This window comes from Cricetulus griseus, chromosome 4, assembly GCF_003668045.3.
Source record: "Cricetulus griseus strain 17A/GY chromosome 4, alternate assembly CriGri-PICRH-1.0, whole genome shotgun sequence".
In the NCBI taxonomy this organism is placed as follows: domain Eukaryota; kingdom Metazoa; phylum Chordata; class Mammalia; order Rodentia; family Cricetidae; genus Cricetulus; species Cricetulus griseus.
In genome coordinates this window covers 128,219,946-128,243,151 of record NC_048597.1, presented here as the reverse complement: position 1 = coordinate 128,243,151, position 23,206 = coordinate 128,219,946, and the positions used below count along the sequence as shown (strand labels likewise).

At 43.8% G+C, this 23,206-nt stretch overlaps 1 protein-coding gene across 3 annotated transcripts in view; it reads left to right on the top strand.

The window, feature by feature from the left end:
• Piwil4 (piwi like RNA-mediated gene silencing 4) overlaps nucleotides 1-22,214 on the top strand; it is a 42,336-nt gene extending 20,122 nt beyond the window's left edge. For 2 of the 3 annotated variants that reach the window (XM_027410823.2, XM_035444358.1), the window contains 12 exons: nucleotides 4,378-4,501; nucleotides 5,486-5,603; nucleotides 6,648-6,759; nucleotides 8,264-8,448; nucleotides 10,700-10,772; nucleotides 12,884-13,084; nucleotides 14,150-14,253; nucleotides 16,990-17,060; nucleotides 18,296-18,449; nucleotides 20,253-20,381; nucleotides 20,857-21,004; nucleotides 21,642-22,214. In XM_027410823.2, coding sequence (XP_027266624.1) covers nucleotides 4,378-4,501; nucleotides 5,486-5,603; nucleotides 6,648-6,759; nucleotides 8,264-8,448; nucleotides 10,700-10,772; nucleotides 12,884-13,084; nucleotides 14,150-14,253; nucleotides 16,990-17,060; nucleotides 18,296-18,449; nucleotides 20,253-20,381; nucleotides 20,857-21,004; nucleotides 21,642-21,758 — 1,536 coding nt within the window. In that variant the 3' untranslated portion in view covers nucleotides 21,759-22,214. The remainder of the gene's footprint in view (nucleotides 1-4,377; nucleotides 4,502-5,485; nucleotides 5,604-6,647; nucleotides 6,760-8,263; nucleotides 8,449-10,699; nucleotides 10,773-12,883; nucleotides 13,085-14,149; nucleotides 14,254-16,989; nucleotides 17,061-18,295; nucleotides 18,450-20,252; nucleotides 20,382-20,856; nucleotides 21,005-21,641) is intronic. The other variant, XM_035444357.1, reaches the window with a different exon arrangement.
• The last annotated feature ends 992 nt before the right edge of the window (nucleotides 22,215-23,206 follow it).

The window sequence follows — 23,206 nt, the reverse complement described above, 5'->3', positions numbered from 1 at the left end:
ATGTGGTCCATTTTAGAGAAGGTTCTTTGGGGTGCTGAGAAGAAGACATATTCTTTTGTGTTTGGGTAGAATCTTCTACAGATGTCTCTTAGGCCCATTTGAGTCATAACATCTGTCAGTTCCTTTATTTGTTTGTTAAGTTTCTGTCTGGGAGACCTGTCCAGTGGTAAGAGTGGAGTGTTGAAGTTTCCCGCTATTAGCATGTGGGTCTTGATGTGTGATTTAATCTTTAGTAATGTTTCTTTTACAAATGAGAGTGCCCTTGGGCATAGATGTTCAGAATTGAGACTTCATCTTGATGGATTTTTTTTTCCTGTGACAAATATGAAATGAACTTCTTCATCTCTTTTGACTGATTTTAGTTTGAAGTCTATTTTGTTAGATATTAGGATAGCTACACTAGCTTGCTTCTTAGGTCCAGTTGATCCGAAAATCTTTTCCCAACCCTTTATTCTGAGGTAATGTCTGTCTTTGTAGTTGAGGTATGTTTCTTGTATGCAGCAGAAGGATGGGTTCTGTTTTCATATCCAATTTGTTAGCCTGTGCCTTTTTTAGGCAATTGAGTCCATTGATATTAAGGGATAATAACTACCAGTGATTGCTAGTTTATTTTATTTTATTTTATTTTATTTTATTTTATTTGTTGTTGGTGGTGATGGTATTGTGTGTGTGTTTCTCTTAGGGATCTTCTAGTGTGGGATTATTCATTGCCTGTGTTTTGGGGGTTGTAGCTGACTTCCTTGGGTTGGAGTTTTCCTTCTAGTGCTTTCTGTAGGGCTAGATTTGTAGGTGAGTATTGTTTAAGTCTTGTTTTGTCATGGAATATCTTGTTTTCTCCACCTATGGTGATTGAAAGCTTTGCTGGATATAGTAGTCTGAGCTAGCATCCATGGTCTCTTAGTGTGTACATAACACCTGACCAGGACCTTCTGGATTTCATTGTTTTCATTGAGAAGTTGAGTGTAATTCTCATAGGTCTGCCCTAAATGTTACAACCTTTTTCCTTTGCAGCTTTTAATATTCATTCTTTATTCTGTATGTTTTTATTGTTTTGATTATTATGTAGTGAGGGGGACTTTTTTTTGGCGGGGCAGCCTATTTGTTGTTCTGTAAGCTTCTTGTACTTTCATAGGTATGACTTTTTTTAGGTTGGGAAAGTTTTCTTCTGTGACTTTGTTGATTGTATTTTCTGTGCCTTTGAGCTGGACTTCTCCTTCTTCTATCCCTTTTATTCTTAGGTTCGGTCTTTTCATGGTGCCCCAGATTTCCTGGATATTTTGTGTAAGAATTTGTTGGATTTAACATTTTCTTTGACCAATAAATTTATTTCCTCTATCATATCTTCATTGCCTGAGATTCCCTATTCTATCTCTTGTATTGTATTCTGTTGTTTATGCTTGCATCTGTAGATCATTTATCCAGATTTTTCATTTCAGGAGTTCCCTCAGTTTGTGGGTTGTGTTTTTTTTTTTTTTTTGGTTTTTTTTTTTTTTTTTTGGTTTTTCGAGACAGGGTTTCTCTGTGTAGCTTTGGAGCCTATCCTGGCACTCGCTCTGGAGACCAGGCTGGCCTTGAATTCACAGAGATCCACCTGCCTCTGCCTCTGCCTTCCGAGTGCTGGGATTAAAGGTATATGCCACCAATGCCCGGCAGTTTGTGTTTTCTTAATTGCCTCTATTTCAGTTTTCAAGTATTGAATCATTTCCTTCACCTGTTTGATTGCTTTTTTTTTTTTTTTTTTTTTTTTTGGTTTCCTCTAAATGATTTGTTGATCTCTTCCAATCTTTTGTTTTTCTTTCTCTCCATTTCTTTAAGGGAATTTTTCATTTCCTCTTTAAGGGCCTCAATCATCATCTTCATAAAGTTATTTTTAACGTTGTTTTCTTCTGCTTCATGTGTGTTGGGATGTTCAGGTCTTGTTGCAGTAGAACCACTAGTTTCTGGTGATGCTGTATTGCTCTTTGTGTTGTTGTTTTCTTACCTTGTTGTCTATACATCTCTTCCTCTAGTCAATATAGGTGGAGCCTGTGCTTCAGGGGGTCCCTCTTCCTCCAACTTGTATAGTTGGGGGTTGTGACTCTGGTGATTGTGACTCCAGGTGTAGACGGGCCCACCCAAGGCTCAGATGCTCTCTCTTCTCGATATAGGTGGGGCCATGACTCTGGTGGTCACTCCTGCAGGTACAGGCAGTGATGCAGCTCCAGTGATTGATCCTTTAGGTGCAGGTGGGGATGAGGCTGAGTCTCCCATGGTCAGATAATTTCTAGCGTGGTGTTGATGCTGTCTCCTGGTACAGCGTGGGCCTGCCAAGGTGCTGACACTGTCTCCTGGCATGCCCAGAGGCACTTCTTAAAATAGCTTCTGGAAACTGCTGCTGTTGATACTTCTGGGCCTCTCCCTTGGACACTGGGACACTGACGTGCTCTTTCTCTCTTTCTCCTGGCTTCCCACTCAGCTGCTGATGCGTTCTCTCTCTCTCTCTCTCTCTCTCTCTCTCTCTCTCTCTCTCTCTCTCTCTCTTTCTCGCCTCTCCCTTCTCCCCCAACCTGCACTGATGCTCTCCAAAAGTTTGGGTTTCTGCACATCAGTGAATTGTGAATTGGTTCTTATTTGAACAAATGTATTTTAGGACCTGTCATTTTCTAAAAAGGTCACCATGGAAAGAGCCAGTCCTTTAATTGGTATGCTCTGTGTAGTTAGGGAGGAAAGGAAACAAAATCTTGTCAGATTTCAAAACGTCCTACTTTCTGAAGTAGGAAATGCACACTAAACTTCTATTTAGTTTTCAAAGTGGAAAACATTATCTTGTGGAAAATATTTGAAATTTTTCAGAAAATTGGGTCCTGGGAGGAGGTAAAAATCTACCTTTGGACAGCCACTTCAGGAATGTGTGGCCTTGAGCCATAAGTAGAAGAACTTCTTCCTGAAGTAGCCAGGGCTAGGCAGAGCCATTCTGTAGGATTCCATTACTCTTGACTGTCTTCTATTCTTGGACTCTGCCTCCTTCATGAAGCTGCCTTGACTTAACCAGCTCAAGCCCAGCACCCTATGGTGTGGCACAGAGTGAAGGGTTAAGTCCCAGCTCTGCAACTGTGGAGCCCTCAGGAACTCATCTGATTCCTTGCGGCTTCATTATGAGGGGCCATGCAGGGTCTGTCCCCATGGATGTGGTCTGTCCTGTGTAGCTTTGCTATGCAGATGTAGTTACCAGAAAAGTCAAGGACTGTTTCTCTTCTGTTTCTGTGTCGACCCTAGTTCCTGGGAGGAAGAATATGTTCCAGCCACCTGTACTGAATCAGTGATGTTCAGTAGAGACTCTTGATAAAGGCCTCTTGGAGTATTTTCCCTCAGCATTTGCTGTGCTCCAAGCTCTAACCCCGTATTTCTGAACTGGTTTTTATTTTAAAGAATAAAAGTCCTTATGGGACTAGGACTAGAGAATGTTTGCATATTGTGCCCGTAATTATAATTGTGATGGGCAGGAAAACATCATTCCTAGGTATTTTGTAGATTATAATTTTATAATTCTAGTCCTGTCATTTAGCTATACTGGAAGTTAATATTAGTTATGATTTGCCTTTGGAAATGAACTTTGGCAAGGTGAAATTTGAATTTAGGAGGGGGATGGAGCAGAGTGTGACCAGACAGCTGCTGAGGACTCATCATAAACCACACACTGTGTGAGTGGTTCATCTGCTAACTGCTGGCATCCCAATTTCATATAAGACAAGTGAACAGAAGAGCTGGGTATCAAATTCCCCCTTGTCAGTTCTAAGCTTCTTCTACTTCCCTGCCATCTGGTTATCAAAACCATTTTGTTCTTTCAAGAAACTGAGTACAGTATAACCTTTGCCTGCAACTTGTGTGTAGACATTGTTAAAGTGAATTTAGATGGCTAGTACCATGGGGCATATGCTTCAGTCATAATGTGTATACAGACAACTGAAGACTGTCCTGAATCTGGAGGAAACCCAGAGGAAGCAGGAGAATTACGTCTTAAAAATAGTGTTGCAATCTAAAGTATAATAAAGGACCAGTGAGATAGCTCAGCAGGTAAAGACTATCTACCAAGCCTGAATGATTTAAATTTGAATTTTTGGGATTCACATAATGGAAGGAGACAATGGACTACACAGTTGTGTCATGACGTAATGCATTTACACACATATAAACACACACATACATATAATTCGCTACATTAAATTAAAACGCGATTAAAAATAAAAGATAATTAAAGGTAGGAAAGATGAGCTCTGGGAAGAAAGCTGTAAGGAGTAGTAACAGATTTACTGGGTGACTCATTTGCTTGTAACCGAGGATGTCCCTCTTCTCTGTGTCCACATTTGCTGTCCCCTCATTAACCTTGTTATTTTATAGCAATACAACATCACTTTATCTGACCTAAATCAGCCCGTGCTTGTTAGTCTGTTGAAAAGAAAGAGAAAGGATAGTTCAGAGCCTCAGATGGTCCACCTGGTCCCGGAGCTCTGCTTTCTCACAGGTAAGGTTTATGTGTAGAGCTTCACTGGCCTCCGCTTACGTTAGCTGAATGCCAAAGTGTTCACATAACTAGGGACAAGGGGCCCTTTAAGTAGCTTAGACAATAGCTGGGCCAAGTGGGAGGATTAAGTGCCCTCTGGGACCTCTTTCCTGTCATGCATTCGATGTGTAAACTTGATGTCAGACCAGACTCTGGGTCATTTCCAGAGGCCAAGCTGCTGTTTCGAAGTTTACTAGTTAAGGAAATCATACAACCTTTGTTTTGTTTTGTTTTGTTTTGTTTTGTTTTTAAAGCCAGGCCATTTGGCTATAGTGAGACCAGAATGACCCTTAGTTTCTTCGTGCGCCAGCTTCAAAAAAGCAATTCTCAGTATGTAGTAGAGCCTGCCTGAGTGTCAATTCTCAGTATGGAGGGGAGCCTGCTGAGTGTCTGCCTGAGCCAGTGCTCTTAACTGTTAGGCCATCTCTCCATGCCCCAAACATTATTTATTTTATTTTATTATTTTATATGTATAAGTGTTTTGCCGGTATCACGTGTTTTTGGTGCCCAAGAGGTCAGAAAGAGTATTGGGTCCCCTGGGATTGAAGTTACATATGGTTATAAACTGCTGTGTGAGTGCTGAGAATCCATCCTGGGTCTTCTGGAAGAGCAACAAGTGCTCATAACAACCGAGGCATCCATCTGTCCAGCCCAAAATTTCCTGAGACACAGAGACAGAGAGAGACGAGTTCACCATGTAACCTAGCCTGGCCTTGAACTGACTTTGTAGCCCAGACTGGCTCAGAACTCCTGAATGCTGGGATTATAGGTGTGTGTCGCCACACTCAGCTGTTAGAGGCTGTTAATGACTCTCGGGCTTGCCAGTCTACTGTGCAGCACTCCGCAGGTGGTGCATCTTACTAATTTGAGTGGGAATCGTGCCTAAGCAGGGCCAGCCCTTCTGTCCGTGTTATTCTCTCCATTGCCTTTGCTTGCTTCTCACAGGCCTGTCTAGCCAGGCAACCTCTGATTTCCACCTGATGAAGGCGGTGGCTGAAGAAACCCGGCTCAGCCCTGTGGGACGGCAGCAGCAACTGGCCCGGCTTGTGGATGACATCCAGAGGTACAGGCCACCTGTTCTACTGATAAGACTTGCCTTCTCAGTCCTTCCTCCCAACAAGTGTAGCCTAGGAATTTTCTGAAGCTAAATTATTTTTTCGTGTTAAAAATATGTATTCCTTAACTTCATGAGTGTGAAATATATGCATATGTAGTGTACTTTGATCCTAGTCCCCTATTACTGTCCTTGTGTCTCCCACAGTACCTCTTCCCAAGAAGCCCTTATACTTCGATGCCTTTTTAGTGCCCCATTGCATTTAATTTGGGTTACCTACAAAAGATGGGGGTGTTACTGACTTGATTAAGGACATTGTTCCAGTGTCTTTGCCATTGAGGAATATGATCCCCCTTCTCCAGCAGCCATTGACTGCCCTAAGCAACAGGAAGAGGAGCCCCTCCCCTATCCACACTGATGGCCCAGTCTAGTGCAGGTAGCCACCCCACACTGGTACTGCAGCCATGTCTCCTTTAGAAGATAAAGCTGAATTTCTATCTCCTCATCCTTTATCATTCTCCATCTTCTCCAAAGCCAATAATACATTCAAAAGTTCCCAGGAGAAATCTGCATATACCAATTCCAAATAATCCCTTTGGTAAATAGTTTGTTCTAGGATGGTATCTTACCTTCATTGGCAGCAGCAGGCAGCACTGTGGTGAGCATTTTCAAGTCTTGCCATTTTTAATCTTTACAAGTGTGTGATACAGTATCTGCATCTTGCCTTTCAGGAAGCAAGGCATTTGAAAACAGTGTAACAGTCTGCTCAAGGTCATCTGTTACTGAAGGGCAGATACAGCGAAACTGGGTGTGCCTTGGAACCCCTGCACCCCACAGCAATTCTCCTCTCCCTTCCTGTTCTTGGTGGGCACAGTGGTTGACATCATTATTTTGAGCTGCCAGAAATAAATGTATTGATGTATAACATGAGAATTAGGAGCCAGAATCCCTAAAGATAGAAAGCCACCCCTGGATAATTCTGCAAGTTACTGTGATTTTTGAAAACCTTCAGCAGACGTACACTGCAGTGATTAAAAATGACTCTGTTTACAGAAACCAAGTGGCTCGATTGGAGCTTGAGACCTGGGGACTGCATTTTGGAAGCCAGATATCCCTGACTGGCCGGGTAGTTCCTTCTGAAAAGATACTGCTGCAGGACCACACAGTGAGCTCTCATTCTCTTTTCATTTGAAAGTGTTTGCTTGAATGTGTGTTTGCTCACTCACCAGGGTGGTGGGGCTTGCCATATGTGTTAGGCCATGGCCCTGCCCTGTCTTGGTCCTAAGATTTCCAGTTTCTTTTGATTTTCTCTATGGTGTCAATTTAGTTGTGTGGACTTAGCGTCATCCAGTAGGCATGGTTCAGGTATTTTGTAATTGCTGTTTCAAACAATTGCAAGTCACACATGGCTGCCTATGACCAGCTATCACACTAGGCCACTAAAAACAAGCAAGCAAGCATGATAACCCTTGTCAATTCTAACTGATAGAGGGTGACTTTAAAAGCTGGCTTTGTCCAGTTTCACATAGAAGGTCAGTGATTCATACAGACCTCACCTCGAGACACAGTGCTTGGTTAGAAGTGAGCTGAGACATGTGGAGAGAAATCACCCTTCATCCAGGCTTTGGTTGAAGATATGAAAGGGGCATCAAAATGTAGAGGCCACTTGATTACAGATGGCTGTGTTATTAGCTTCTTGGCCCATGCTTTTCTGGGTCAAGAAGGACCCTAGGACCAAGTGAACTAAAGGTCTGTAGGCACTTTGTCCTTGACCATGATTCCCATAGGATGACAGCAGCATTGAGGTAAGTGAGCAGGGCTCTCTGAACACTCGAATGAAGTTGGTTCCCAATCTATTTGTGTGTTACAGTCTCCTTTAGCTGCATCCCAGCCATATACCTGATGCAGATGGCAGTGGCTGGAACTCAGAGCTTGGTAGAAAGTCCCTTGGCTGTGACAAAGCCACTGGCATTCTAAACTTGTCCTTGCTGCCACTTAGCTGTCAGCACTTCTCTCTGCTACCATTTTTCAGTTTGTAAAAACTGGGAGAAGCATCATATTGCTTCTGTAACACTAGTGGCCTTGGCCCAGGCGTGATGGTTCAGTTGAACCTGAGTTCATCTCCAACACCCATGGACAGCCAGGTGCAGCAGTTACACCTGTAAGCTCCCTGTGGGATGCAGAGGCAGGGGCATCCCTGGGGCTTTGTATCTCTGAGTTCTGGCCTTTGAACACACACACAAGCATGTACACAAATATGCACATGAAGTAGCTATTGGCCTCATCTTTGCTCTTCTGTGTAGCTGTTTCTCACCTTCCTGCAGGCCTAATCCGCCATAGCATAATGAACTTAGAGTGTCAGTATTCGTTCTTTTGAATGGTTTAAGCAAGAAGTCAAAAGGGGACAGCCTGCGTGCCTGAATGTCCATGAAAAAGGACAAACATAAGTGGAAGGGAACTCTGAGATCTCTTTTTCAGTTTGACACTAGCAGGGTGTCTCATCCAGAGCTGCCTACGCAGGACCCATCAGACCTTGCATGATTCCCAGTGCCTGTACTTCCAGGAAACCCACGTGCCCGTTGCATCTATGTCTTTCAGTTGTTCTGTTGTGACAAACGTTCTTAAATTACTCTCTGGATAACTTACTTCATGGTCTTGGTTTTTCTCAGTGTCAGCCTGCAACTGCTGCTGATTGGTCCAAGGATATGCGAACTTGCAAAATTTTGAGCTCTCAGCCTCTGAGTAGATGGTTGATCGTATGCTGCAACAGGGCTGAGAACTTGATCGAAGGCCTCATGAGCTGCTTGAGGAGAGTTGGAGGTCCCATGGGATTTAACGTGGGTTACCCAAAAATGTGAGAATACAGTGAATTTTTTCATGTATTATTTTGTTTTAAAGTTAAAAATAATGCCTGGCATATCTATAAAACAGTCATTTTAGTAATGTTTCTGTTTTAATTTATTGTATAAAATGATGTGTATGTCTGTATGTCTGTGTGTGGGTATGGGCACATGAATGTGAGTGGCCATGGAAGGCAGAGGTATCAGATCCCCCAGAGCTGGAGTTAGAAGTGGTTTTGAATTACCCAGTGTGAGTGCTAGGAAATGAACTTCAGTCTTCTGCAAGAAAAATATAAGCTCTTGACTTCTGAGTCATCTCCCCAGGACATGAGCAATATTTCCTAAAATGTCAAATTAGTCACAAGAAGTTAGATTTTATATTTATTTGTTTTATAAAACTAAAATGTAGGGGCTCCAAATGGCTCAGCAGTTCAGAGCATTGGGGCCAGGTTCAGTTCCCTGCATTCACATGGCAGCTCACAACTGTATGCAACTCCAAGTTCCAGGGGATCTGATAGCCTTTTCTTGACTCTTAAGGCACCTGGCACACATGCGATACACAGACTTACATGCAGGCAAAACACTCATACAGAAAACAAAAATACGTAAATCTTTAAGACTGCTAAAATACATTTTACTAGCTTTGTAAAAGTTTGTTTTATAGGCAAGACTTGTTTCCTCAGTTGGGTATACATTAGTCCTTGTGGCGCCTTCTCTACTTTAACCTTTCTGGTCAGTTATTTATAAAACTTATTAGCAAACGTGATATTACAAAGTAAATATTTCACTTCCTGGCTGATTTGATAGATCTTAGGCTTCAAAAAGTTACAGTAGCACTAGTGTTAGGATAGCTTTCTGACAAAACAAACAAGCAAAAACCCAGGTCACCCTTTCACACTCTTGAGCATTTAAAATGACTCCCCTGCAGTAGATACTCAGGTGGCTTCTGGGAATGAAGAAAAGGACTGAAGCCTACATGTGTACAGATGCAGTCAAGCTCAAAACTAAGTATCAGTTTGCTATGAAATTGACCTTGATGAACTTGTAGAGAGCCAGACTCACTCTTATGTTTTATTTGAAGTTACTCCGTAAACACACAATAACTAACGAATTACATCAGCAGCATATGTGCCATGCAAAGCCACAGCACTTCCCAAAGTCTCATTTTACACCACATTAGAATTCTCCTCTTATCACCGAGTCTGCTGACAAATCTTCACGTTCAGGTTTCCCCTTCTCTGCTCTCTCTAAACTGTGAGTTAAATGCAGCAGAGAGAGATGGTAGAAGTCACAATCCGTCAGCAGACCTGGGCTGCTAGGGCAGGCCTTGAGCCACACAGGTTCACCAAGAAGCCTGTGCCCATATGTCTTTGGACTTTTCTTGTATGAAAGCCTTTATTTTACCCCACTTTTTCTCATCTATGAAGTATCTGTTTGCTTGCTAAAGTCACATGCCTGGCCTGTTTCATCTAAAATACCTGTCTGATGATGATGAGTGTGTCTGAGCTGGAGGTCAAAGGTCCACATTAGGAAAGTCCAAACCACTGAATTACTGAAGCAGTGCTTGCAGTCCTTCAGGTGGCTGTTGGAAGAGGGCAAGAGGCCTGCCACCTGCTGGGCGGCTGTCTGTAAAAAAGGCCACCCATCGTTGAGAAGATTCCTCTCTCACCTTCCCCCACCTCATGGGGAGGGGGGAGCAGATAGTTTTATTTCATATGTAGAGGCTACATTGGCAAGTACCCGTATGTAAGAATCCTTTCTGTAGCCTCTGGCCCCTTATACAATTGTGTAATTGACAATACCTGCTGGCTGAGAGACTGACTAAGGCTAGAAAGTACAGGCTCCAAACAGGCTGTTCCCAGGTAAGGGCAAACACTGCCGCCACCACCCCTTGGTGATTTGTGTGCATTTGTCAAACACCTAGGCCACTGGTTAATGATTCCTGAAGTATTTTAGAAATCCCAGTCCTGCTTCAGACATTCGAAGTTACAGGTTCGAAATTTGGGAACGTCATGTTTAACCCAATTTTGAATAGCAAACCATTAAGTAAGGGGATTCTGTACAATTGAGGAAATTTCTACTTATCTCAACTTTAATAATCTAACAGAATGGTCGTTGAGTATTTTGGCACATCATGTACTGGAGAAACAGCATTAGATTTGAGAAGTTTTCATTTTTCTCTAAGAATTTTTTTCATAAAATGACTGTTCTGTTGAAGAGCCCATCTGTATTTTTCTAATAACCTCATGATGACTTCTCATGTAGCATAAAAGTAGACGAAAAACCAGCAGCATTCCTTCGAGCCATCCAGCTGCATGTCAACCCTGATGTTCAGTTGGTAAGTGTGGCATGTGTTCTGGGTTTTACATGCATAATATTTATACTTTATGTCTGAAGTCTAAAAAAAGGTTCTGAACATTCTGCTATCTTAGTCAGGGTTACTATTGCTGCGATAAAACACCATGACCAAATCAACCTGAGGAGGAAAGGGTTTGTTTGGCTTATGCTTCCACAGCACTGTTCATCACTGAAGGAGGTCAGAACAGGAGCTCAAGCAGGGCTGGATCCTGGAGGCAAGAGCTGATGCAGAGGCCATGGCAGGGTGCTGCTTACTGGTTTGTTCCCCTTGGCTTGTTTAGCCTGTTTTCTTATAGAACCCAGGACCATCAGCCTAGGTGTGGCCCCACCCACAATAGGCTGGGCCTTCCCCCTCAGTCACTAATTAAGAAAATGCCCTACAGACTTGCCTACAACCCCATCTTGTGGAGGCATTTCCTCAATTGTGGTTCTCTCCTGTCGGATGACTTTAGCTAAGCTGGCATGAGACCAATCTCATGATGTTTTCAAATTACTGTGCATTTCCCTCAAACACTCACAGTATAAATGCCAACAATTTTTTAATCAATATTTGATTTTCCTAGTTTTAACAACTTTTAAATAACCTGCTACTGCTCTCTCAAGCCTTATTTATGTCTACATAGTTTATAACTTGCTAGGGTCATCTTTTACATATGCTTTAGGGAAATTGACTCCCATGTCGTCATGTAGTGTTAGGGTATTTGTGGTTTAAGTAGTCCAGGGGACTATTTCAAGGCTTAGGTATCTCTTAGTTGCCTCTGGGTCCAAGGTCCCTGGAGTCCTTGCCACCTGCTGTAGGTTTCATCTTTGGAAAGGGCCATTTTTTCATGCATGGTATGACTCTGTGGGGCATCTGCAGCTACCCAATTTTCCAGAACAGTCATGTGAGCACATATGTGTGCCGCTTTGTGTGTGGCTGCTTGCCCAAGTGTGGCATTTTCATGTGTGTGTTTGGGTGTATGTGTGTGTATACCCATATGTATGTGGTATGTGTGCATGCTTACATGTTTGCGTGTGTGTGTGTGTGTGTGTGTGTGTGTGTGTGTGTGTGTGTGTGTGTGTGTGTATACCCTGGTGTATGTACCTACTCACTTGTATGCACACCCATATGTGTGCCTGTCTGTGTGCATATGTGTTTGTTTTCCTGTGTATATGTGTTTGGATGTACGCATTCCTGCTTTGCATGCATGTATAGCTGACTTTGCAGACTGGGGCCTAAGCATGATTTGTATCACACCCTAGGAAAGTTAAGATTGGCATCCTTGTTAGTAGAAAGCTTTCTACCTACAATAAAAAATTTATAGTTTGCTCATCTACCAGGCCTGGGCCCCTACAGCAGTTGCTCAGTTGCCCTGAAGACCACTGTAGTTATCTCTTTCTGTTACACACACACACACACACACACACACACACACACACACACACACACACACACTTACTTCTATCAATATTACATTAAATGAAGAGAATTATCTCTCTAAGAGCATTAAATTCATTGAATGCAAAACTGTAAAGAAAAGTGCAAGCATGGACAAAAAACTCTCATGTTCTTTCCCAGAACCCAGAGTTCCTGACATTTCCTGTCATTTTTCAGAATGCTCTGATGGTATGTTAAGGGTGCCCTTTACTCTTGACTAATCTTGGTACAAATGTCCTAAAAACAAGGCCACTACTGTAGAACCACAGGGTGGCCAGCTAACCATTGGAGAAAGAGCATGCAAGAAGGGGATTCGAGGAGACTATTCAGGACAGGAGAGGATGAAAATGAATTGAGGATGTATTCCTGCAGCTTGAATGTCTGTGTAGCTGACTTTGCCAGGGTGATGGGTACAAATGAGGGGAAGCTGGCTGAGCAACATGGCATTTCAAGTGGTACAGATTCACTTAACAGTGGCTCCAAGGCCATTAAGGGATCCGCAGCCATGTTTACTTTTGCTTCTTGGGAATATGGAGCAAATGATATCTAGAGAATCCATGCTTTCATCTTGACTCTTCTACCAGGTTGTTTGGAGAACCTACACTTATCTGTTTCCCATATGCTGTTCAAAGGTGTAATTAGCTGGGTTTGATCTGTTGTCATTTTGCTTTTAGGTGATGTGCATTCTGCCTTCTAATCCGAAGAACTATTATGACTCCATTAAAAAGTATTTGAGTTCTGACTGCCCGGTCCCAAGCCAGTGTGTGCTAACCCGGACCCTGACTAAGCAAGGAATGATGATGAGTGTGGCCACCAAGATTGCCATGCAGATGACCTGCAAACTTGGCGGAGAGCTGTGGGCCGTGGAGATTCCAGTGAGCAGTTTTTCATACCAGTAGTTTCCAGATCCTATTAGAGATAGTATCATGTGATCCCAGTGTCTCAGTTGCCCTTTGATATCTTGGGGGCAGAGAGCTGGTCCTCAGATCTCCTGAAGATGCCCAGTTTCCTTATATAATTAACTGGCATGGTGTGTGCAAGCAGCCTGCCAGTATCTCCTGCAAGCTAGGTTGCTTCTAGCTGCTAATACGACAGACATATAAACCCATGACCCTCTGTGGCCCACTCTTTCCCATGTGTGTGGTTGAGCTCCCCCTGGGTTATGGCATTACGCAAACTTTGCAGAGAAATTCTGCAAAGTGGGTGAGAAAACAGCCCTTCCTCTCTGGGAGATTCTGCTTAGCTGCTGACAGACTTCATGGAAGAGGCTCTTGTGTGTTACAAACCTGGCGGAGGACTGATTTATGTTCTCCTGGCTCTCCTGCTGCCATTTGAAATGCTGTCCCATGGCCTCTACTTTTACCTTTGTCCAGTGGAGTGTGCCTTCTCAGAGGGAACACAACCCGCTGTCTGTACCTGTGTTCAGTAGAGTGGGCTTTCTGAGAGTGCCCTTGCACCCTGAGGGAACACCGCCTGCTATCTGAACTGCCCACCTGTAGTGGACACTCATCAAATGCCTGGTGAGTGAGGAAAATGAGAAGTGGCAGTGTTGCCTGTCCCTTGTACATCCCCAACCATAGAAAATGTGGTTATGTGTCCACTACCTTATCGATAGCTAATTCAGAATCCTCAGCAAGCAGTCGGAAACACAGGAGTGGGGTTCAGATTCAGATCTTTCTGACCAGGTAGAGGATGACAGGATCGTCACCTTCGTTGCCTACCTCCACTCCTCGTCCTCTCCCAGGGAGGCTGATAGTCAGTTAGGCTCTTCAGTGAAGTATCTATCATAATCTTCCCCTGTCTTTCATTCTCTGGTTTCTGGTTTAATCATCTGTCCCATCTGGAACTTGGGTAGTGATGTAACTGGAGAGTTTTTAAAACGCCGTTGTGTGCGAGAAAGATGCTCATGCCATTAAATCGTGACTGACTTCATTTAACAGTTGAAGTCGCTGATGGTGGCGGGTATTGACATCTGTAGAGACGCCCTCAACAAGGATGTGGTGGTTGTTGGATTTGTAGCCAGCATTAACTCCAGGATCACCAGGTACTTTAACCTCCTCCTAACCCTCTGCAGCCCTTTAGAGCTGTGACTTTAGAGCTCATGTGACTGTATGTTTAGGAACGACTCCTTTGGGCTGGATAACCTATCAGGGCTTATCCCGGAGAAATTGCCATTCTCTTTCTCTGCAGTCATTTGTTGCCTTCATCTAGGGACAGGGCATGAAATTCTCAAAAAATATAAACAAATGTTTAAAAACGTGTTGTTAGAATATGCTTTCAAGTTTAAAGCAGCACGTATTAACAGTATAGCCCAGTGGTTCTCAACCTGTGGGTCACAACAACCCTTTCACAGGGATTGCGTATCAGATATTTATCTGACAGTTCATAACAGTGGCAAAATTACAGCTATGAAGTAGCAATGAAATAGTTTTATTGTTGGGAGTCAGCACAACATAAAGAACTGTACTAAAGGGTCACAGAATTAGGAAGGCTGAGAAACACTGGCATAGGTGTCTCATTGTATTTTGAAACATATACAAAGTATACTTTGATCACCCCACCCCATTATTGCCATTATTGTTCTGTTATAATTTTTAAATATTCTGTTAATTTGTGTATATGTATAGAAACACATGTGCCACAGTGCATGTGTGTGTGTGTAGGTCAGTAGACAACTTGCAGTAGAAGACCGTAGTTGATTCTCTCCTTGTACCATGTGGGGCCTGGAGAGTGAACTCAAGTCATCAGGCTTGGTGTTAAGTGCATTTACCTTCTGAGCTATCTCACCTGCTCCTCCACCAGATTTTTAGTTACATTTGAAGAACATATGACATACATACCAGTCTGTATTATTTACTCATATTTTAAATATGGACAGTTAATATATTACATATTACAATGGGATTGGCACTGTTAGAGTAAAATGAAGCCTCAGTTTGAAACCATTTTCACACATTCACTGGGGTGAGTTATTGTACCAGCCACGTTCCTGGATCATGAACACATGGACATTCTTGTGCAGGTTGTTGTAGGTGTGGGTGAGAAGCACTCTGTGAATTGGGCACCTCATATATTATAATAAAGCTCTTAGTGTTGAAAACAGATTGTTTGCAGTTCTACCTGGTCTACTTTTTATCTTGCAAGTGAGGCCCAATTGTCAAGTTTAGCTACAAGTCCCATAGTTACCCATTAGAAGGGGAGAATGACAGTGACTATTTCATAAGGTTTCTGTGGGGTTATATCAGACAGATGCTCCAAACATTTCAACCTGCTGGGAATATCTTGGTATACACAGTTATTTTTCTTGCCAAAACTTGCAGATGCTTTATGTGTGGGGTGCATAAATGGCTCTTAAAATCGGGACAAAGACAGAAAAGCCTTAAACAGACTTCTGTTCTGGCTCTTATTAAATTGTAGTAGTTTTAGAATTACTTCAGGATTTGCAGTTAAATCATATATTTTGAAGCCATAGAAGCTGCTTGCAAAATCATTGTTTCCTGGTCTCAGCTGTTAGATTTACTCCACTAAATCAGTGGTAGGTATGGATCTGCACTTTTAAGATACAGGAAGAGTAAAAACACCATGCTTGCATGGACACAACTCATTCCAGATTGTGTGAGATTCCTGTTATTAATAACAGTCATTTATCAAGCACTTGCTCTGCCTTCTTGATGTCACTCAAAATTCATGGTTTGTCAGAAACATTGTAATTGTATTACCTTAATTATAGATAGTCAGGGAACTATGACAGTGTTGGCAAAATGTGTTAGTCACTTCCTGTTGGTGGGAGAAGTCTGAGAACAGCTCTCAGGAGGTGAGGCTGATTCGGCTCACAGTTGCAGAGGTGTCAGGCAATCGTCACCCAGCCCTGTTGCTCTAGACCTGGCATGAGGCTGAGCATCTGAACTGTGCTCAGCATAGCAGCTCACCTCAGGGCAGCCGGGAGGTGGAGACAGAAAGCAGCAATAGGCATTGAGTGTAGAGGGAAAGATACCTTTCAAAGGCCCCAGTGACCTGCATCTAGCTAAGCCTTTGTCCTCAGCACATAGCTGGCTGTTAGTTCAGCTCAGCTCTGTGGATTAATCTGATGCAGTTAGCACTCTGGTGATGGAATCACTTCTCCATAGCCCCACAAGCTAAATTGCAAGCCTCCAACATACAGGCCTTTTGAGGGGACCCTTCATATCCATGTCCTGACACACACTGAGTGTCTGAACTTTCATTTTCCATGTGCCTTTAATTAACAACTATGAAGATCACCTTTGAAATTCTGACAGCTTAATCTTGTTGAGGTGGTAACTCTGGAAGAGTCACCTCTAGGACTGGGTTAAAGCTTGAGAAATCTTCAAACATTTTACAAGCAGAAAATATGCTCAACTAATACACTTTCTTGCAATCAAGGTGTGAGCCTGTATCAGGACTCACTGTGCACAGGAACCCTTCTGCAAATCCTTCCCATGTGGTGTTGAATTTAAACCTGTTCACTTTAGGAGATGCTAATCATTGTCCTTTAAACTCGCCTGAAACAGATAGAGCAGTTCAAGTTTGGGTTTGCGTCAAGGTCACATAGCTTTTGAATTTCCTGGTCAGGGTTGGGATCTAGATGGCAACACTGAAGGATGACTTCAAGCTAGGAAGAGGACCACTTAGTATGATTGTTGCAGGCAACATATACAAAATTAGGAGCCCTGGCTTTTGCAGCAGGCATCTGTCTCTAACTTAATGGACGTGTTTATAGCAGGATCTAGAAATTATGTTTCCCTTTTGCGTTTTATTTCAGGTGGTTTTCCCGATGTGTTCTTCAGAGAACAGCAGCTGATATTGCAGACTGCCTAAAAGTCTGCTTGACTGGTATCTAATGGGGTGGGCTCTGGGGACTGCTCCTTCACACCCCAGATCCACAGATGGATGAAAGCAAATGCCCAAACCTGCCAACTCTCACCCAATTGGAGATCCCCACCTCTGTGTGCTAACAGACTATGTAGTGTTTATGTTGCTGTGTGTGCTGAGCACAAAGCCAAGAGGGAAGAGTGCATGGTTACCCAGGTGGCCCTGGCAAGCACATTGAGGCAAATAGGGCCTGCACTGAAGAATCCAGGGTGACAGGGCAGCAGTAAATCTGCAAGAGTGGGTGGGTGGGGGAACCAGCCCTTTGCCCCGAGGGTGGCCAATGCAGGAAGATAAAGGGTGGTATATAGTAGAGGAAGATGGGGAGACAGGAAATGAAGGGCTGTGTCCTCTTCACAGCCCCAGCCACCTTGGCTTTACCATGTGATCCATATGAAAGTCTGCCCTGTTCTTACCTGTAGTTTCCAGGTTGTAAAGCTGAGGGCTTGGGATGTCTTTTAAGTGAATTTGATGATCCTTGTTGGGCTTGCTCTTGGAAGTATGATTCTCTTCTGTCAAACCAAACCAATTTCCTAGGGAGTAAATTCTCCTGAAATAAATTATGCAACATACAGACAAAAAGGGATTACTGCACCTTGTTACCTTCTCCTCATTTAAAAACCTGGCCAATGTTTTAGCCATTCCTGCTGAAAGTCTCCCTCATGGAGGGACTGCCGTCTGGTGCCTGCTCTGAGGCAGTTTACAGTTAGAGTGGGTGGAAATGTTTCAGACTCCATCCCATCTGTGACAATTACACTCCACTTGGGAGTTGGAGAGAGGAGCTGTTTTGAGAGATGGCCCGAGTCATTTCCTTGTGTTTTCATCTTTGTTCTCATTAGGGAAGAAAATGATACAAACACATCCAATCTGTCCTGAGCAGATTCGAAGACTTAAAGTTGAATTAGTGCTAATTTGGTTTTAGGCGTTTGTCTACTGAATGGATTAAATTTTGATTTGTCACTTAAATATTCAAATTTGGGTAAAGAAATATGTTAAACTTAAGAGTGTTACTGCCACAGAAACCCTTGTGATTGCTCAAACAGCAGAGATGGAGGAATAGTGCTAGTTAGCCAATTTTTGTATTGCAGACTAAGTCTTGCCATTTACCATGGTATAAAAAGCAAAATTATTTAAATGTGATGTTATTTTTGGTAGCCCTGGACTGATGACTATTTTCTCATTAACACCACATTCTCCAGGTGCTCTCAACAAATGGTATAAGCACAACCATGATTTGCCCTCGAGGATAATCATATACCGAGACGGTGTGGGAGATGGGCAGCTAAAGACAGTTTTGGATTATGAAGTCCCACAGCTGCTGAGCAGTGTGACTGAGTGCAGCTCAGGTGCCAGGTATTCTGTTCCCTCTCTTTCTCTGACGCCTATAACATATGCACCTGCAATCCTGAATATGTGGTTTGTGAACATGACTTTATTTTTTAGACAATGAAGTTTTTTTGTGTTTCTGTGTCATACCTAACTTGGATGGGTTTTCCTGAGACTAGGTTGTAGTTCAGATGGTCTGATATTAATAACCCGGTACTTTAAGGTTTGGGGGGCTTGAATTGGGCACCTTGAAGGAGGCAAGCATCTTTCTGAGCAGCTGGCAGAGTGTTTCCAAGAGCTTGCAGGGACCAGGATACCAAAGATGCTGAATACATACTCACTGGGGTGGGAGCTCTGATTTAAAAATTGAGTCTGAAATCAACACACAGACAGGTGCTGGATACAGTCACCTGTGCACAGATAAGTCAGGAATAGGTGTGAGGGAGCATCTCTGCAGGCAGAACCCAGACTGTCTTGATCATGCAGTGCCCTGGGTATGTTCTAGATCCAGCGTAGCCATGGACAGTTTTCTTCAGTGATTTTTGTGGAGGGCCAGATGCAAGGGAGGTCCTAGGATGGAAAGAGAAAGGACAGTGCTCTCAAATTGGTGCCTTAAGAATTCTTAGGGATCATCTTATTACCAGGCAATGCAGATCTATGTCTGGACACACTACCATCACCATCAACGAAAGCCCACAGTCACCAGCCAAGGAATGAATGGCCTTGGCCTCAGGCTGTTACTTGTGCAGAGATGGGAAATCCAGACAGTGTACTGACAATGCCCCTTGCAGCTCTAGCTAAACTAGTAGAGGGACGGCTGTCTGCCCCTTGCCAGACCTCAGGTGACTGTATCACAGCTGCAAGATTAAAAATAAACATGATGCCATTGGTAGAGACAGATGGATCCAGAAGTGACAGTGCCAAGGAACTAACCTTTAAGTTTCAGTATAGGAGATGTTCACAACTACTGACTCATTTGTATGCTGCAAGAGAGCATTGTTGTCAGCGCCAAGAGTACTGTGGATACTGCCCACCACTCAAAATGGGTCTTCACATCCTAAAACTGCTCAAAATGAACCTTCCCCCAAGTTCCTTCCATGACAGAGAATACTGGGAGTTGGCCTTGGTATTGTGAAATACATTTAGCACCTGGCCAGTCAGCATTCGGTCCGTTTATCCTTCCCTCCCTCCATCCACCCATCTCTCTGCCCATCCACTCACCCATCCTTCCACCCACCAACCTAAGCGTGGGTTTTGCATGACTGTCTGAGGAGCAGGAGGGACCACGGTTCTCCCTTGGCTACTCAGAGATGAACTTTGGGGAAGGAGTGGGGGTAGAAATGGGATGACTCTTCCTAATACAGGGGATGCCTCCTGTAGGGATAATTCTGTGAGAATTACCTGTCCTTAAGATTCAGCTGGAATTCTGGGTGCCACAGGCCTGCAGGCCCAGCCTGGGCAATTTAGTGAGACCCTGCTTCACAATATCAGCAGCAGAGCACTAGGCTAGCATGTGTGAGATCTTCAGTTTCCCCCAGCGCCCATACTGAAAGAAAAGGCAATTGAAGTCGCCCCTGGTTTGTTAAATGGTATAAACTAGGCAATGGCATAGTTCACTTTTGTTACAAATCCAAATAGATCCTAACTAAAATAATTGTATGTCTGTCTAGAGATTGAGGATTCATGGGTGATTTTCCCTTTGTTTTGCAGTGTTTTTAGAATGAATTTCTGTTTATTTCTCTTACAAACTGACCAAACAGCAACAAACCAACAAAACTGGACTGTCTGGCTCGGCCTCAGTGCCCTCACTTCCCCCCTTTTCGGTTGCAGCAGCAGCAGACTGTCAGTGGTTGTGGTCAGGAAGAGATGTCTGCTACGGTTCTTCACCGAGACGGGCCACACTGTGCAGAACCCCCCACTCGGCACTGTCGTGGATTCTGAAGCAACACGTGCTGAGTGGCAAGTGTCACTGGAAAACTGTGTGTGTGTGTGTGTGTGTGTGTGTGTGTGTGTAACAGAAAGAGATAACTACAGTGGGTAGATAACTTTGTGGGTCTGTATGTGTCTGCACAGGTGTGCATGCTCATGTGGAGCCAGAGTTTGATAGCAAATGTCTTTCCTGATTGCACTCCACCTACTTTGTTGAGACAGGGTCTCTCGTGAATTTGGAGATGAGGGATTAGCCGGGCGGGTGGTCCCTGCGTCCTCAGTGCTGAGATGGATGGCAGGCAGACAGCTATGCCTGGGCTGGTTTGTATTTACATGAATGCTGAAAGACTCATCGCAGGGCTTCATGTTTGCACAGCAAGGGCTTTGCTCTCTAAGGACTCTCCCAGTCCCCAGAGGCTGGCTTTTTACAAGCACGCATGGTGTATTGCTTCAGTTTGGCTTGCTTTGTGACCTCTTTTCTCCACTCCTCTCTGTTTGTCTTCAGGTACGACTTCTACTTGGTCAGTCAAACTGCTAACCGGGGGACCGTTAGTCCCACCTACTATAATATCATCTATGATGACAATGGCTTGAAGCCTGACCACATGCAGAGACTGACGTTCAAACTGTGCCATCTCTACTACAACTGGCAGGTGAGTGACAGATGTTCACTGAAGTAAGGGTGACACTAAAGATTACTGCCTGGGACTCGCCATGTCCTTTTCCTCCTTCTAGTCCTTACTCCTGACTTTACAGGGAGGAGTGGGCACACGAGTCCATGGTTGGAGGAGCCCACTCTGTCAGAGAAACAAAACAGTAGCAAGTGTCTCTACAGCCCCAGGATCTGTCTCCACAGGACTTTATGATGCTCATTCCCTCAGGCAAGGCTGGGGATAGCAGTTTTGTCAATCCCATGCTACATGTGAGAGACATGAAGCCACCACCACTGAGCCTGGTGAGGTTTAAGAGTCCTGGGCCTGTACGCCTGTGTATTAGGCAAGAGCTCAAAGCCCATGTTTTCTCTGAGCCCTTCTAGAACATGGGATAACAGGAAGCTGAGGGCACGCCTGTATGCCATCCCCCTAGCTCCTATGTTGTGAGGCAGACCCCCCCCCCCAACAGCCCATCTTGCTAATCAGCTTAAATTTCCAGTGGCTGTGGCTGCCCTCTGTTGGTTGAGTTTAATTATCATCCTTCTAGAACACTTTCTGTCAGGTAAGTAACCCATAGGTGAAAAAACTCTCAAAAAAAGTTTATCTCTGCAATGTTATCACTCCTTTTCCTCCTCAGGGCTTAATCAGTGTCCCTGCACCATGCCAGTACGCACACAAGCTGACCTTCCTGGTGGCACAGAGCATTCATAAGGAACCAAGTTTGGAATTATCCGATAATCTCTTCTACCTATGACAGCTAAGCCAATAGCATGGCTCGATGGAGACGCCCAAAAGAGCAGTTGCTATATTTTGTACAAATCTGCACTTGTTGCCTAAAGAGCCTACTTTTAAGTATTGGGGAGCAGAGTTTTTTGTTTGTTTGTTTGTTTGTTTTTTAAAGACAGATGAAACAGTTCAGAACAAATCTACCCCCCCTGTGTCTTTTAAAAAAATAGCAAAACACCAAAGTAATGGGTTTTCTTATGGCTTTTTTCATACATACATGTCATTTAACTTTGTCCTTGTTTATTGTTGTATTTTTTTAATAAAAGCAAATGCTTGAGTAAATTCTCACTGTGGCATTTAGGATGTATCAACACAGTTTGCTAGGTTCTAAAACAATGTTTGCTGGTTTTTTGATGGATAAGTGAGATTTAACTTCTTTCCTGAGGTTATCAGACTTTTTCTAAATATGAAAATAAAGAAAATATGAGCATCACTTTTTTGTTTTGTTTTTTTGAGACAGGATTTGTCTTTGCAGCTTATGCTGGCACTCACTCTGTAGAGCAGGCTGGCCTCAAACTCACAGAGATACACCTGCTTTTGCCTCTTGAGTGCTGGGATTAAAGAAGTGTGCCACCAACGCCCGGCAAGCATCACGTTTTTTATTGTTACTTGAAGTTGAGTGACATGAACCTTGGAGTTTAAGTAGCAGTATCACAGACCTAGACCACTGGACCACCTCTCTGTCAATCAGTTGTTTGTCTCTGGAGCAGGATTCAGCACTTGGTCTGCGACAGGGTCTCAGAGGGAAGGCAGAAGCCACAGGAGGCCCTGGGCAGGTGCAGCGCATCCATGTGCATACAAGGGTGCCCGTGTCTACAGACTTGGCCTCCCTGCCTGTTACTAACAGCCCCCAATGGAAGGCTCTATGCCTCTGTCTTCGTCAGAGCCACCCCTGCCAGCCATGGAAGGGTGCCCTTCACTATTCTCCTTCCCCCTCACTGACCCACTGACATTATAAACAGGGCTTTCTCTCCTGTGTTCTTAAAAAGAAGCCATTTTCCTCTGCAGCCACCACCCACTCCTTTGCTCCTCTTCATAGACTGTTTTCCATGCACACAATTCCTTGGTCTAATTAGAATTTCACCACAATCACTGCATCAAATCTGTCTGCCAAGCCACCCCTCCCCCAAATACGGTTTCTCCTTGTAACAGCTCTGGATGTCCTGAAACTCTCACTGTAGACCAGGCTGGCCCCGAACTCAGAGATCCACCTGCCTCTGCCTCCTGAGTACTGGGATTAAAGATGTGTGCCACCACTGTTCAGCTCCAGATCTGCTTTATTCAAGGATATCTTGGGTTTCCACTTTGTTAAGTGTTAAACCAGATGTCCTGTGACAATATTTGGCTATTTGGTGTTCTGCTGGCCTCTCCTTCACTACCACTCACCCCCACTCTGCTGGAGTCCTCCCTTTTCAT